At 37.0% G+C, this 14,507-nt stretch overlaps 1 protein-coding gene across 1 annotated transcript in view; it reads left to right on the top strand.

The window, feature by feature from the left end:
• Positions 1-252: 252 nt before the first annotated feature.
• The window catches only part of mafb (MAF bZIP transcription factor b), a 134,862-nt gene continuing 120,607 nt past the window's right edge, over positions 253-14,507 (top strand). The window contains exon 1 of the mRNA XM_073831375.1: positions 253-2,713. Coding sequence (XP_073687476.1) covers positions 1,746-2,713 — 968 coding nt within the window. The 5' untranslated portion in view covers positions 253-1,745. The remainder of the gene's footprint in view (positions 2,714-14,507) is intronic.

Here is a 14,507-nt window from a genome sequence, read left to right as displayed (position 1 = left end):
ATTACGTTGTCCATTAGTACTACTCAGTACTTAGTGATTACACTGTGACTTGAACATTAATGGAAAATGTGGCCATATGAACAAAAAAAGAAAGAAATTGGTAGTCAAAATGTATATCAGCACACTCCATACTCAAGTGACCCTAAATATATCCATTTAAAAATACATTGTAGGGGTCAAAATTATAGATTTTTCTTGTATGCCAAAAATCATTAGGATTTTAAGTAAAGATCATGTTCCATTGAGATGTTGTGTACATTTTCTACTGTAACTTAATTTTTGATTAGTAATATGCATTGCTAAGAATTTCATTTAGACAACTTTAAAGGCGATTTTCTCAATATTAATTTTTTTTTTTGCACTCTCATATTGGAGATTTTTAAACTGTTGTATCTCGGCCATACACCCATGCACTTAATGTAAAATTTTTGTATGTGATGGAGAAATCCATTGACATATCATCATAAAACTGCTCCCCGGTGCCGTTAAAACAATCTGAACATGTGACAGTGATGTGACACGCAGAGATGAAACACTCCGCTAATGGACGGATGCGGTTCGGCTCAGCCGAAAGGGGGCGCTGTTGAGTTTTGAAACCGCATGTCCGCTCGCATGTAAGGGCTTCCCGACCACGTTTTGTGGGACAGTGGAGAAATAAAAAGTAATAGATGAATATATTCACATTAAAACAACATAAAGACGCGTACTCTGTGGAAACCATATGGTCATTTTAACTGCTTTAGAAGTTACATCTGTCGCTAATATATTCATCGTGTAGGCTACTTTTCCATCTGGAATATGTCTGAGACATTTTAATAATAGCCTGTTATTAAAGATTTCAGTTGGATACCTCAAGCGATCACGCAATTAAAGCATTTGCGTGACATTTATAAACTTCATTAGTCTTCAAGTGCTTTATTATATTAAAAAATAGCTTATACCGATAATACTGTCCTTCAAACGCAGCATTGTTTTTGTTTAGTTGCAATAAGTGTAAATGCTTGTTTTAACAGTGCCATTATGTATAAATCATTATGATTACTGCATACTGTTAGACTAAGCAATAGGTGAAAAACAAATGCAATGAAGGAAATGATGTGTAGAAGCGTTACCTGCTTTAAATAGCAAAGAAATCAGAGTCCATAAAGAGTTAAAGTGGTCGTTTAGCTCTCTTGTCAGTTCTGACAGTTCGGAAAACTTTTGTTTCTTCTCTAGTATGTAAATTGACCCTCGGATTCAGCGAGCCTATTGGCTACGAGTCCGAGTCAATTTCGTATTTCAAACCTGACGTCAGGGCGGCTATAAAACTCAGCATTGCTTTTATACTCCTATGCTCGGTGATCCTTTAAAAACTCCAGAGCAAGCCCGGAGTACTTTTTTTTTCCCTCCAGCCAAGCATCCAATTGCCAATCACATACATGTTACGGTCTTCATTTGAACGAAACTATTGAAAAAAACAAGAGCGAAAAAAGCCACGCAGCCATGCAGTGTTAAATGTTTGCGACTCAAACGCGTCGACACTCGCGTACAAAGAGAGAGGAACTGGAGACGCGCGCGCTCCTGCGTCTGTGCGCGAGAGGCGAAAAGGCGTCAATTTAAAAAAAAAAATAAATCGGCGCTGGCGAACCCTTTTCTTTGCTTTTGAAGAATTAAATAAAGAAATCAAGCTGGCTCACGCTGTCTCGAACCCGACCACTTTGACAGCTGCTCTTCACCCCCTTTGGAGGACTGTCAACAGCAAAAGGATGGCATCAGAACTGGCAATGAGCAGCTCCGACCTGCCCACCAGTCCCCTGGCCATGGAATATGTTAATGACTTCGATCTGATGAAGTTTGAAGTGAAAAAGGAGCCGGTGGAGCCCGATCGCAGCATCAGCCAGTGCAGCCGCCTGATCGCCGGGGGATCCCTGTCTTCCACCCCGATGAGCACGCCTTGCAGCTCGGTTCCCCCTTCCCCAAGCTTCTCGGCGCCCAGCCCGGGCTCCGGGAGCGAGCAGAAGGCGCACCTGGAGGATTTTTACTGGATGACCGGCTACCAACAGCAGCTCAACCCGGAGGCTTTGGGCTTCAGCCCCGAGGACGCGGTGGAGGCGCTGATCAACAGCAGTCACCAGCTCCAGAGCTTCGACGGCTATGCTAGAGGGCAGCAGTTTACCAGCGCAGCCGGGGCGGGAGGCGCCATGGCCGGCGAGGAGATGGGCTCCGCCGCCGCGGTGGTCTCCGCGGTCATCGCGGCCGCCGCAGCCCAGAACGGGGCGCCCCACCACCACCACCATCACCACCACCACCCGGGCGGCCACCACCCGTCACCCGGGGCGCTGCCGTCCGGCGGCAACTCCGTCAGCCACCAGCACATGCACCTGGACGACCGCTTCTCGGACGAGCAGCTGGTGACCATGTCCGTGCGGGAGCTCAACCGGCAGCTCCGGGGGGTCAGCAAGGAGGAGGTCATCCGGCTCAAACAGAAAAGGAGAACCCTCAAAAACAGAGGCTACGCGCAGTCGTGCCGCTACAAGCGGGTCCAGCAGAGGCACGTCCTGGAGGGCGAGAAGAACCAGCTCATGCAGCAGGTGGACCACCTCAAGCAGGAGATCTCCAGACTGGTCCGCGAGAGAGACGCGTACAAAGAAAAATACGAGAAGCTCATCAGCAGCGGCTTCAGAGAAAACGGATCCAGCAGCGACAACAACCCGTCGTCCCCGGAGTTTTTCATGTGAGTTTACCGGCACTTAATAGAGCAGCAGCGGTGTGCAAAAGTTTCGTACGCGCTTTACTCTCGCGGTGTGTTGGATCGGCCGAGCGCGGGGCAGTCCCCTCACTTTGATTTTTCGCAAAACCTAGCTAAATTTAACCCAGTAATGAAGAAACCGAGCTTTAGGGTTTAGCCTACATAACTTTTGCTCTGCGCTTTTGGACAATAATAGGACATTTCCCTTTCGTTTTGTCTGTTCTGTTCAAACTGTAATATATGTCAACGTACTTTCATTTGATATCTCCCCATGTTGTCCTATGCTTCGTGTTGCGTAACTTTTTAAGTTCACATTTGGCAAAGTTCAAGTGACACATGCTGGTTACGTGAGTGCACTGTACACTGAAAGCATGGAGAAGTGTTTGAACTCATGACAGACTCATTTCCCTCATAAGCTGAGCGAGATTGACTTTGTGTTTCATTCAAACCGCATCACATTTTGTGTTGTTGTGAAGAATTCATTCGATAATGTATTTATTTGTATATCGGACGCGATATTGTGTCGACCCCACATGCTGGTCATGTTGGCTGACGTTGTTTCTTTTACCTGAACTGACTGCATTCATCTTCCCATTGTCTCGTCCACTTTTTTGGGACCCTGAGCAAAAAAAGTGACATCTTTTCATCCCATACATCAATCATCGCCTCCATGATTCTTGCGACAAACTCCTGTCATTTTTGTACAACAATTATAGTAATGAAACATGTTTTGGCAAGAAGAGTTGATTCTGTATGATTATCCTTTTTGTTTTCGGACGGAGACTTTATTAAACCCCTGAAACAATTGTAATTTATCTCAGTGTGATGCACTCAAGACTGTGAAAGATTTTCAAAATGACAAACATGTCACTTCACATAAAATATGGTCAAATCAGCAATTTCGAACTGTTTAATGGACTAAAGTGCTGCTAAATCATTCTCATTAAAGAGAAGAATATTGTATCCGAGTTTGCGCTTGAAATACTGCATTTATTTAGGATTTGCATCTAAACATAAATGAAATTATTACATGACAGAATGCTGAAATGTTTCGGAGCTCGCTGCTTTATAACATTTAGCCTACTTGCATCAGGTTGGAAATAAAACCTTTCGGAGAACGTAGTAACCTGTGTAACATACGAATACATCGTTTTAATATTTGATATCGATTAATTGACAAAAAAATACTGTACAAACCGAAGCAGTAGTTCATCAATAAATGTTAAAGATTTAAAATCAAATGTCCTCGTGTTATTTATTAGAGCACGTCTAAAATATGACACTCTCACTGAATACAGTTTTAACAACACATGTTGATTAGAAAATGAAATACCAGTTTTTGATTTTTAATGTTTTATAGTTATGAGGAAAGTTCACAATTTCACTTGTTGCCGCGTCACAGTTCGCCCGAGTTTCAAGAGGTGAGCAAATCTCTGATTAAATCGCATTTGCTTGATTTGTGAGTGAACTAAAATAACGTATGACAGACACAATCATTTGTATTTGACAAAAGCCAGGATAACAGTGTATACAGCGACGTTTTTGATAAACATGACAAAATGCGCCATCACTTATTTGGGCGCGCTTAGCGCGTTTATAATTCAATAATTCACTAAAGACAGATTCGATACAATCTAAAGAATAATTTACAAATAAAAACTTATATTTAAATAGCACTTGTTTTAGGAGAGAAACAGACATTTATCTCTCCTTTCCGTTTTAAAATTAATTTCTGTTGCTCCGCAAAAAAGAAAAACCTAATTTCGTCTACCTTTAAACACATCTTATCAAAAGACAACAGTTTAGTTTCGCTGCCCTGGTTAATCATTAATTAACTGAGAGTATACACTTGTAAAAAAAAAAAACTAGTATACTCGGAAAAACTGCGATTTTGACAAACAGATTCGCCTCGAAATCATTATAGTATTTCTAAAGCGCATTTAAAATGAACAGAAACTCAGTTCGATAAATTATCGCTTTCTTTGGATAAGAATAACCTGACTGTGACTGTGAGCAGTCACAATTAATGACCTTTATTTCTTTTCTACCATTCAGGCCTTTCTAGCTTATTTAGAAATATCATTAGCAGATAGTTTCACTTAGAGTTTATTAAAACAAATGAGCTGTTTGTGTTTTCTAAAGCACAAAAGTGTATGATTTGACATTGTCTGTACATCAAAACCTCCACTTATCAGCCACTGCAGATTTCAAATAACAGCCTGTTTTTCAAAGTCACATTTCCTTTTTGTTTTCTCCAATCTTCATGCACTTTTCAGCTTCTTTATCTCTTTAGGCCCATCAGTCGTTCTCTCAAGCTATCACTATTATCAGCCCCAAAATAATTAGAAGAGTGACTCAAGCTTCCCCTCTCATTGTCACAGCAAACAGGATGTGGGCTCACAGCTGGAAAGAAAGTGAAAAGTGTGTGGGATGTCTGAATTCAGGGCGTTGGGTGAAAACGTAGTGGCTCATCAGCACAATGATGATTTGAATACCAAACGGATGACGCACACACTCTTAAACTCACGGCGTTCAGAGGAATTCAGAGCCCATCGTTCATAGCGCTATAGGCCGCGAGAGCTCAGGGAAACGGCTGTACGCTCCACGCCGTGGAAAAACGCACAATGATTTCTTGCATGATTAATAGTGGAGAAAAGACCTTGTTTCTGCTCCTTTAAATTGATGAATCATTGCTGATTTTCCCCAGCTGGGCTTCGACTGCCTTTGAGTGGCTGCGGCGCCTCTAATTTATGGCTTTTCTGTTTGATGAGGTCAAAACGCAAAACTGGTTAATGACATCAGCGTTATAACTCAGAACAGTAGATACACACTGTACCAGACAGCAGGTGCAACGTGGACCTCTGCTTTTTTTTTTTTGTCTATCCCAGTTATTTGTTTTATCATTATTATTATTATTATGCATCTAGTTACAGCTTTTTAGCCAGAGGAGATTTATCCATTATTATTATTATTATTAATATTGATACTTTTAGTCATCTGCTTTAGAAAACTGCAGCTGAGTTTCAAACTGTTTCCTTTTTCTATTCCATATTAGAATCTTAATTAAATGGAATAGAATTTTTCGTTTTAATATAATTACAGTTTTAGCTATCGCAGGAAATGCTTTCATTTAGATTTTTTGTTAGACTAAAAATGTTTTATTTGTTGCTCACGTTGTATGACGGTATGCTGGTGTCTGTTTTAGAAAACTACAACAGAGTTTGTTTTCTTTTTTTGTTGCTATTTTGATTATTTTTACTTTTTTATCTATCGGTATAAGTAGCACAGGTATATTTGTAGCAAAAGCCAAAAATACATTGTATCAAATGCTAATAATGATTGATTTTTCTTTAATGCCAAAAATCATGTTCCATGAAGATATTTAGTAAATTTCCCACTGTAAATATATCAAAACCTAATTTTTGATTAGTAATATGCATTGCATCAAAATTAACACTTATGACTGGTCTGGTTTTGTGGTCCAGGGTCACATATTATAAATGATTTTATATATATATATATATATATATATATTATAATTATTTATAATATCTCACTCTGGACCACAAAACCAGTCTTAGGTTGCAACTTCATTTGGACAACTTTAAAGACGATTTTCTCAATATTTAGATTTTTTTGCACCCGATTCCAGATTTTCAAATAGTTGTATCTCTACCAAATATTGTCCTATCCTAACAAACCATACATCAATAGAAAACTTATTTCTTATTTAAACTTTTTTTTTTAATTGACCCTTATAGTTTTGCGTTTGTTTTTTATCATTTTTCCCACATTTTTAAAGACCTATCCTTTTAATTCACACCCATAATGATCTATGTATGCTGATTAAAATAGTGCATCTCTAATTTGTCAGATTTTTGTGAGATCAAGAATAGGAAATGACAGTTCAACATTTAAGTTATTTACATACAGTAGACTATCATTATTTTTTAATACTTAATATAACATTTTTTTTATATATCTGACTCTGGATCACAAAACCAGTCTTAAGTAGCACATGTATATTTGTAGCAACAGCCAAAAATACATTGTATGGATCAAAAGTATTATTTTTATGCCACAAATCATTAGGATATTAAGTAAAGATCAAGTTCCTTGAAGATATTTTGTACATGTCCTACCGTAAATATATATAAACCTAATTTTTGATTAGTAATATGCATTGCTAAGAACTTCATTAGGACAACTTTAAAGGCGATTTTCTCAATATTTTGATTTTTTGCACCCGATTCCACATTTTTCAAATAGTTGTATCTTGACCAAATAGTCCTATCCTAACAAACCATACATCAATAGAAAACTTATTTCTTATTTAAACTTTTTTTTTGACACTTATGACTAGTTTTGTATTTGTTTTTATCATTTTTTCCACATTTTTCAAGACCTATCCTTTTAATTCACACCCATAATGATCTATGTATGCTGATTAAAATAGTGCATCTCTCTAATTTGTCTGATTTTTGTGAGATCAAGAATAGGAAATGACAGTTCAACATTTAAGTTATTTACATACAGTAGACTATCATTATTTTTTAACAATTCTTCGCATTTTATTTATATATCTGACTCTGAACCACAAAACCAGTCTTAAGTAGCACAGGTATATTTGTAGCAATAGCCAAAAATACATTGTATGAGCCAAAATTATTATTTTATTATTTTATTATTATTTAATTATTTTATTTTTATAAATATATCAAAACCTAATTTTTGATTAGTAATATGCATTGCATCAAAATGAACCCTTATGACTGGTCTGGTTTTGTGGTCCAGGGTCATATGTTATAAACGATTATATATATATTATAATTGTTTATATTATCTCACTCTGGACCACAAAACCAGTCTTAGGTACCACGGGTATATTTGTAGCAATAGCCAAAAATACATTGTATGGGTCAAAATTATTATTATTATTTTATGCCACAAACCATTAGGATATTAAGTAAAGTTCATGTTCCTTGAACATACTTTGTACATTTCCTACCGTAAATATATCAAAACCTAATTTTTGATTAGTAATATGCATTGCATCAAAATGAACCCTAATGGCTGGTCTGGTTTTGTGGTCCAAGGTCACATATTATACATTATTTTATATATTATAATTATTAATAATATCTCTATCTCTCTCCATGTAATACTCAAATCTATTCAGAATCTACTCCTAACTTTTCAGCCAGCAAATAATGAACTGAAAATGACATCAAAAATACTTAACGGATAATTAAGGCCATGCCTTATTCATCAATAAACGCATGCATTCATTCATTTTTTTAATTAATTTATTTATTTTGCTGGCAGTGGATTACACTTTTGGTTTCTGCTTTTTAGTTTGAAAATTTGAAGTTTGAATATCATTTATCAACCAAACCATCATCCCAGCTAATATTTTTGTCTACATATTCACACTAATCCAGCTGTAACTATTTTAAAACCAGCATTATCGGACACAATCAAACATTTAATGATGCACTGAAACACATCCTGTTTAGCAGCTTCTGATGAAGGAGCGCATTACCATAGACGAAGCAAACATTTCATTTCAGCTTGTGAATGAAGTCAGTGGATTTCATTACACACACTGTGTATATTTTCACACCTTGGTTCCATAAGCAACATGCATCTAGTACAAATTGCCAAAACACACACTCACAGCCACAGGCCAATGCCTTCACACCAATCCACTGCAAACACACACACACACACACACATATGCATGCATCAAAACAAATTGCATACACTCTGCGATTCCACTTAATTCAATCAGCAGCGGGATATTGACACCATATGTGCCCTAATCATTGGTCGCGGGCAATCCTGATTAGGTTATTACAGATAATATAGTTGTCTTCTGTCACAATATCGGTCTTTTGCATCTGAGGTCAACAATAGGAAATCAGAGTTCAACTCATGCATATTGACATCTCAATCATTTACATACAGCAGCGTTACAGGGTAATATCTTTAATCATATCAGACATCGTCTCTGCTGGGAGTCCGTGTTTAGCTTGGCAGGCGTTTTTTGACTCATTTTCTCACGGCGTGGATTAAAAATGATCGGCGTGACTGCAAGGCCTCGGCGAACGCAGAGAAATATGCTTGAGTCGATTGTGTTGACATAATAATCTGAGAACAAATTTGGAATAAAGCAATTATAGTTGTTATAGAACTGAAACTGATCATCAAGGCCTTGTCTTATCCAAAATATCCAAACAAAATTACTAAATGTTTATGATCTACTCTCACTTGCTCTGGCCGTTTTCGTCTTTGGCGTCAAGGCAAGCTGCGGGCGTTTTTCATTGGGAAGCACAAAAACAAGCTCGGCGGTGTTGGAATCCGAGCTCATCTGCATCTCTCCACGCTAAACATTTCCATTTAGAGTGATTTAAAGGAGGGAGTTTATGTCGCTGCCATGTGCGTCCATCATCCGCAGACGTGCCGCCGTCCCCCGACCCCGCTCTGCCTCTGTAAACCTGAGTTATAGAGCAGCTATTTGAAAAGATAATAATTTAACTTTCCCTCCACCGTTACACTGAGGAAATGGATGTGTTTGTGTTGATTGCCTGAGCTTTGAAGGTTTCCTTGTACTTTAGGAGAGAGCCAAAGAGACGGCGTGCACGCGTGATGCTGGAGTGTTTGTTTTCCAAAAGCAGCCATGCGTTGGATCGTTGCCGGTGGGAGTTAAAGGGACAGTTCATCAAACATGGCTAAAAACATTTATGTAATCATTTGTTTTAATTATATAGATGAATGCAATAAATCTGCTATCTATTTTGGGGAATTTAAAATGGAAAGATTTAGTAGAAGGTTCAAGCTGCTCTTTTACAGTACAATACAGTACAATGGAAGTGGATTGTGACTGCGTCTGTCAAGCTTCAAAAGGAAAATCTATAACGCCATATAGACATTAAAATCACTGATTAGGTTATTGTAGATAATATAGTCGTTTTCTGTAACAATATTGGTCTGATGCATTGATCTTAATGTTGCGAGGTTCAACCGATCATGAAATCATAGCTGAAATCATGACTTTCCATCATTTTTTACATTTAGCAGAGTTATGTTATTTTTCAGTTCATTTTTCAATTTAATTTAATTAATTATTCATATTAGATTCTATTTTTGTTCCACATTTTTGATGAATTATCCCTTTTACTCACATCCATAATTACCTTTTTTCCATTTATTTTATCGTTTATTTAATTATTTAATTGCACAGACAGATAGATAGATAGATCTATCGATCTATCTATCTATCTATCTGTCTGTCTGTGCAATTAAATAATTAAATAAACAATAAAATAAGTGTCTATCCATCTATCTCTTCTGCTCACACCTATAATGATCTAATTTAATCATCTTATTTATTTATTTATTTATTTATTTTTCATGAAATATCCCTTCTTCTCACACCCATAATTATATTATCTTATCTTATTTATTTATTTATCATAAAGTATCCCTTCGGCTAATACCCATGCTTATCTTATTTTATTTATTTATGTATTTATTTATTTTTATTAACTATCTCTTCGACTCACACTCATATTTATTTATTTATTTATTTATTTATTTATTTATCATGAACTATCCCTTCGACACACACCCATATTTATTTATTTATTAATTTATTTACGTATACACTTACGTTTAAATAGTATAGTTTATTATAATTTGTAACATTTTATTTATATATGTGACCCTGGACCACAAAAAATGAGTAGAACAGGTATATTTGTAGCAATAGCCAAAAATACATTGCATGGGTCAAAATTATCAATTTTATGCCAAAAATGTTCCATGAAGATATTTTGTACATTTCCTACCGTAGATATATCAAAACTCAATTTTTGATTAGTAATATGCATTGCTAAGAACTTCATCTGGACAACTTTAAAGCCGATTTTCTCAGTATTTTGATTTTTTGCACCCTCAGATTTCAGATTTTTAAATAGTTGTATCTCAGCCAAATATTGTTCTACTCTAACAAACCATACATCAGTGCAAAGCTTATTCATCAGTTTTCAGATTTCGAAAAATGTACCCTTATGACTTGTTTTGTGGTCCAGGGTCACATCTATATAATTATAATTTTTTTAATGAATTATCTCTCACCCGTTATTATCTAACAGATGCCGATTCAAATAGTCCACATATGTTGTCCACTATTTTCCAAGTCTCTGAAAATCATTATATTTTTCGGAACTATCCTTTTAATTGCTAAAGTATGTTATAGTTCAAGGAAAAGCCCATAGACGAGTGTATATATGTGTGTGTGTGTGTGTGTGTGGGTATTGTAGGCATTGGCCTTGTGCCCATCCTGTGTTATACCTGCATCTCAATGAAGCTGGCAAGGTGATTTACTGGCAAGGTGTCTGGGCTGCAGTCTCTCGCTCTCTCTCTCTTTAACCAGCGAGTCAAAGCGACATTGATCTCTCAGCCAGGCAAGGTGACCTACAGAGCACCACTTCCCAAGTCTTTCTTTTCTCGTCTTCATCTCTCCCCCTTTCCTTTTTTTTTCTTCATCGCGGAGTCGGTGGCGGGCCGTGACCCCGGCGAGTGATGTCATGTCCTGTGGCAGAGAGCACAGCAGTGAGGTGAATATGAAAACAAAAGCAAGTCCTTGAGCTGCTCTGTGCCACTCGTATCAATAAAACGCCTTCGCAGCGTCCCGTTTCACAACCCCGGGCATTACCACACCGCTCTACCGCAGTTACGCTGCTACTGAAGAGCTGTTATCTCTAGCTTAAAGGGAAACTTTTCTCATTTATGCTTATTCACTTTCATGCATGTCTCTTTTTTTGATTTGTTGTTTTTTTTTTTTTCAGTTGAACATTAAAGGAGAAGTTTAACACAATATCCAGGCTGCTGTTTTCCATACAATGGGAGTGACTTCAGCTTTTAACTTAAAGTAAGTGTTTGTGCTGGTTTAAAATTTTACGTTTAGTCAACTTGATTCGTGTAAGTGACAACTTAGATATTTGAGTTGACTAAACATTTTAAGGCAGCACAAATACATTGTTTTATAGCGAAACTTACAGCTGAAATGAACACCAGCGGCAGTAAAACACCAATAACATTTTCACACTTTTATGATTAGAGGGGAATAGAGTGTTTTTAAATTGCATCACCAATCAGCCATATTGGCGGCACTGAACGTAAACAACGCATCTGAACCCAACGAAACTCACATATTTTGCTGATTATTGCTGAAAATGCTCAATTATTGTCATGTTTTGGGCTGTACTAATCGGTCGGACCAGGATAAACATTTGGAGTACTATACTGCCAAAAGTTATAACAAATCAAGGAGAAGAGTGCAAAAAACTCTCTGAGGAATAAAAGGCGTCTGTGGTTGGCCTAGGATTGACTGAACTAGTATTTCCACAGCAAGAAATCTTGAAAACATTTGTGTTTGTTCATATCATTTCCAGTCAAGTAGGTGAAATATAAGGCGAATATCTTAACACTGCTCGTATGTATCTTTACCACCTATTAACTTTAGTTTGTCAAAATTTTGTGCCCTTTCCCGCTTACTAAGTCCTTCGCAATATGATTTAGCAGCTTTCACACATATTTTTCCATGGTTTAGACAGCATAAATTAGCAGAACAACGTATTCAGTTGTACATTAATCATGCAATTGACGCTATTGTTTACATCCGAGTATCGCCAATGTAGCCGTGCATCCGGATTACTGACCAAAACGTGACATAAGTGCAAACCCTCTATATTTTTTGATTAACAAGTACTTATTTTAGCACTGTGTCTTTATGGTTTCAGAGCATTTTTACCGTAGTGCATGATTTGTAAACTAATGAACACATTATAATGTTTACTTCACAGGATTTATAGGTTATATATGACCCTGGACCACAAAACCAGTCTTAAGCAGCACGGTCTTAAGTAGCAATAGCCAAAAATACATTGTATTCGATAAATCATCGATTTCTTTTATGCCAAAAATCATTAGGATATTAAGTAAAGATCATAAATTTCCTACTGTAAATATATCAAAACCTAATTTTTGATTAGTAATATATGCATTGCATCAAAATGGACCCTTATGACTGGTTTTGTGGTCCAGGGTCACATATTTATCTCTCTCTATCTCTTTTCATGTAATACTAAAATCTACTCCTAGCTTTTCAGACAGCAAATAATGAACTGAACACATTATAATGTTTACTTCACAGGATTTATAGGTTATATATGACCCTGGACCACAAAACCAGTCTTAAGCAGCACGGTCTTAAGTAGCAATAGCCAAAAATACATTGTATTCGATAAATTATCGATTTCTTTTATGCCAAAAATCATTAGGATATTAAGTAAAGATCATGTTCCATGAAGATACTTTGTACATTTCCCACTGTAAATATATCGAAACCTAATTTTTGATTAGTAATATGCATTGCTATGAACTTCATTTGGACAACTTTAAAGGCGATTTTCGTAATATTTAGATTTTTTTTTTTTTTGCACCCAGATTTTCAAATAGTTGTATCTTGGCCAAACCTTATCATATCCTATCAAACCATACATCAATAGAAAGCTTATCAAGCTCAATAATAAATTGGCCCTTATGAGTGATTTTGTGGTCCAGGGTCACATGTATGTTGTTTTAGAAGTAGCAAACTTGCTCGTTAGCTCACCTGATACAGCATTGCACTTGAGTCACGACACTTATAAAAGCTCACAGACTTGTAGAAATAAACTAAAACCACATGGTTACCTCAGCAAATACGTTTTTATCTCACTTTTGTTAACATATTATGTTAGGTTGAGTGTGGTGTTTAGTGTATGTGGTGTAAAGTACGTTATTTTCAAACGCGATAAACGCCACTCACCTCACCTGCCACTTCCAAACTGCGGCGATACACACAACAACCAACGTGATAAACATTTCCATATGTTTGGAAGAATATTAAACGCTTTTAAGCCCAAATTTAAGAAGTAACGTAATCCTTTTGTAATGTCGTCACAGTCACGTGTTTCCAAAGAGCCTGGATTGGAAATCCAATTGTGTTATTAATTTCACAGTCCCTTTGTCGTTAAACACGCATATTATTTCTATTTATTTCTGTGAAACACAAACGGAGATCTGACACAAGTAAAGTGTTTTCAAAGCATTTCAAACGCGCGCGTTTTAATGCAAACAACATTAGACGAAGGTTCGTTTAGTTTCTTCTTCTATTGTATCGATTCCGCTTCAGCTGCTCATCAACGAAGGTGCGTTCATGAACGCGCGAGCTTTTTCTTTTGCAGTTGTTATCGCTGCTTTTAAACGTTGTTTACATCCTGAAGTGGAGATTGTAGTGGATAGATGTTAGCGTTCGCTCTCTAATCTTTCTGGAGATATTTTACTCTAATAGAAAGTGCTGTAAACACGCATGTCGGCTGTGGTGTGAGGTGAGAGTTCACTCAGTCTGGCCCGCAGTGATTACAGACCAGAATGAATGGCTTTGTGAACTGAACTGGGTCGAGGGATTTAACAGGCTTTTTTTAGAGGCAGCGGCGGTCTGTAGGGGATATGTGCTAACTTCAACTTTGTTTAGCAGAAGCACTACACGTGAGAGTTTATGAGAAAGAAAACTGTCAGTTACACCGCAATTTGCATATTAAATGCGACCACAAAACCAGTCATAAGGGTCAGTTTTTTAAAACTGAGATTTAAACATCATCTGAAAGCTTAATAAATAAGCTTTGCATTGATGTATGTATGTTTTTTTAGGATATGATATTTGGCTCAGATG

Source organism: Garra rufa, chromosome 25, assembly GCF_049309525.1.
Source record: "Garra rufa chromosome 25, GarRuf1.0, whole genome shotgun sequence".
Taxonomy (NCBI): Eukaryota; Metazoa; Chordata; class Actinopteri; order Cypriniformes; family Cyprinidae; genus Garra; species Garra rufa.
Note: the sequence above shows the minus strand (reverse complement) of the source record. Positions and strands in the feature narration are given on the sequence as shown.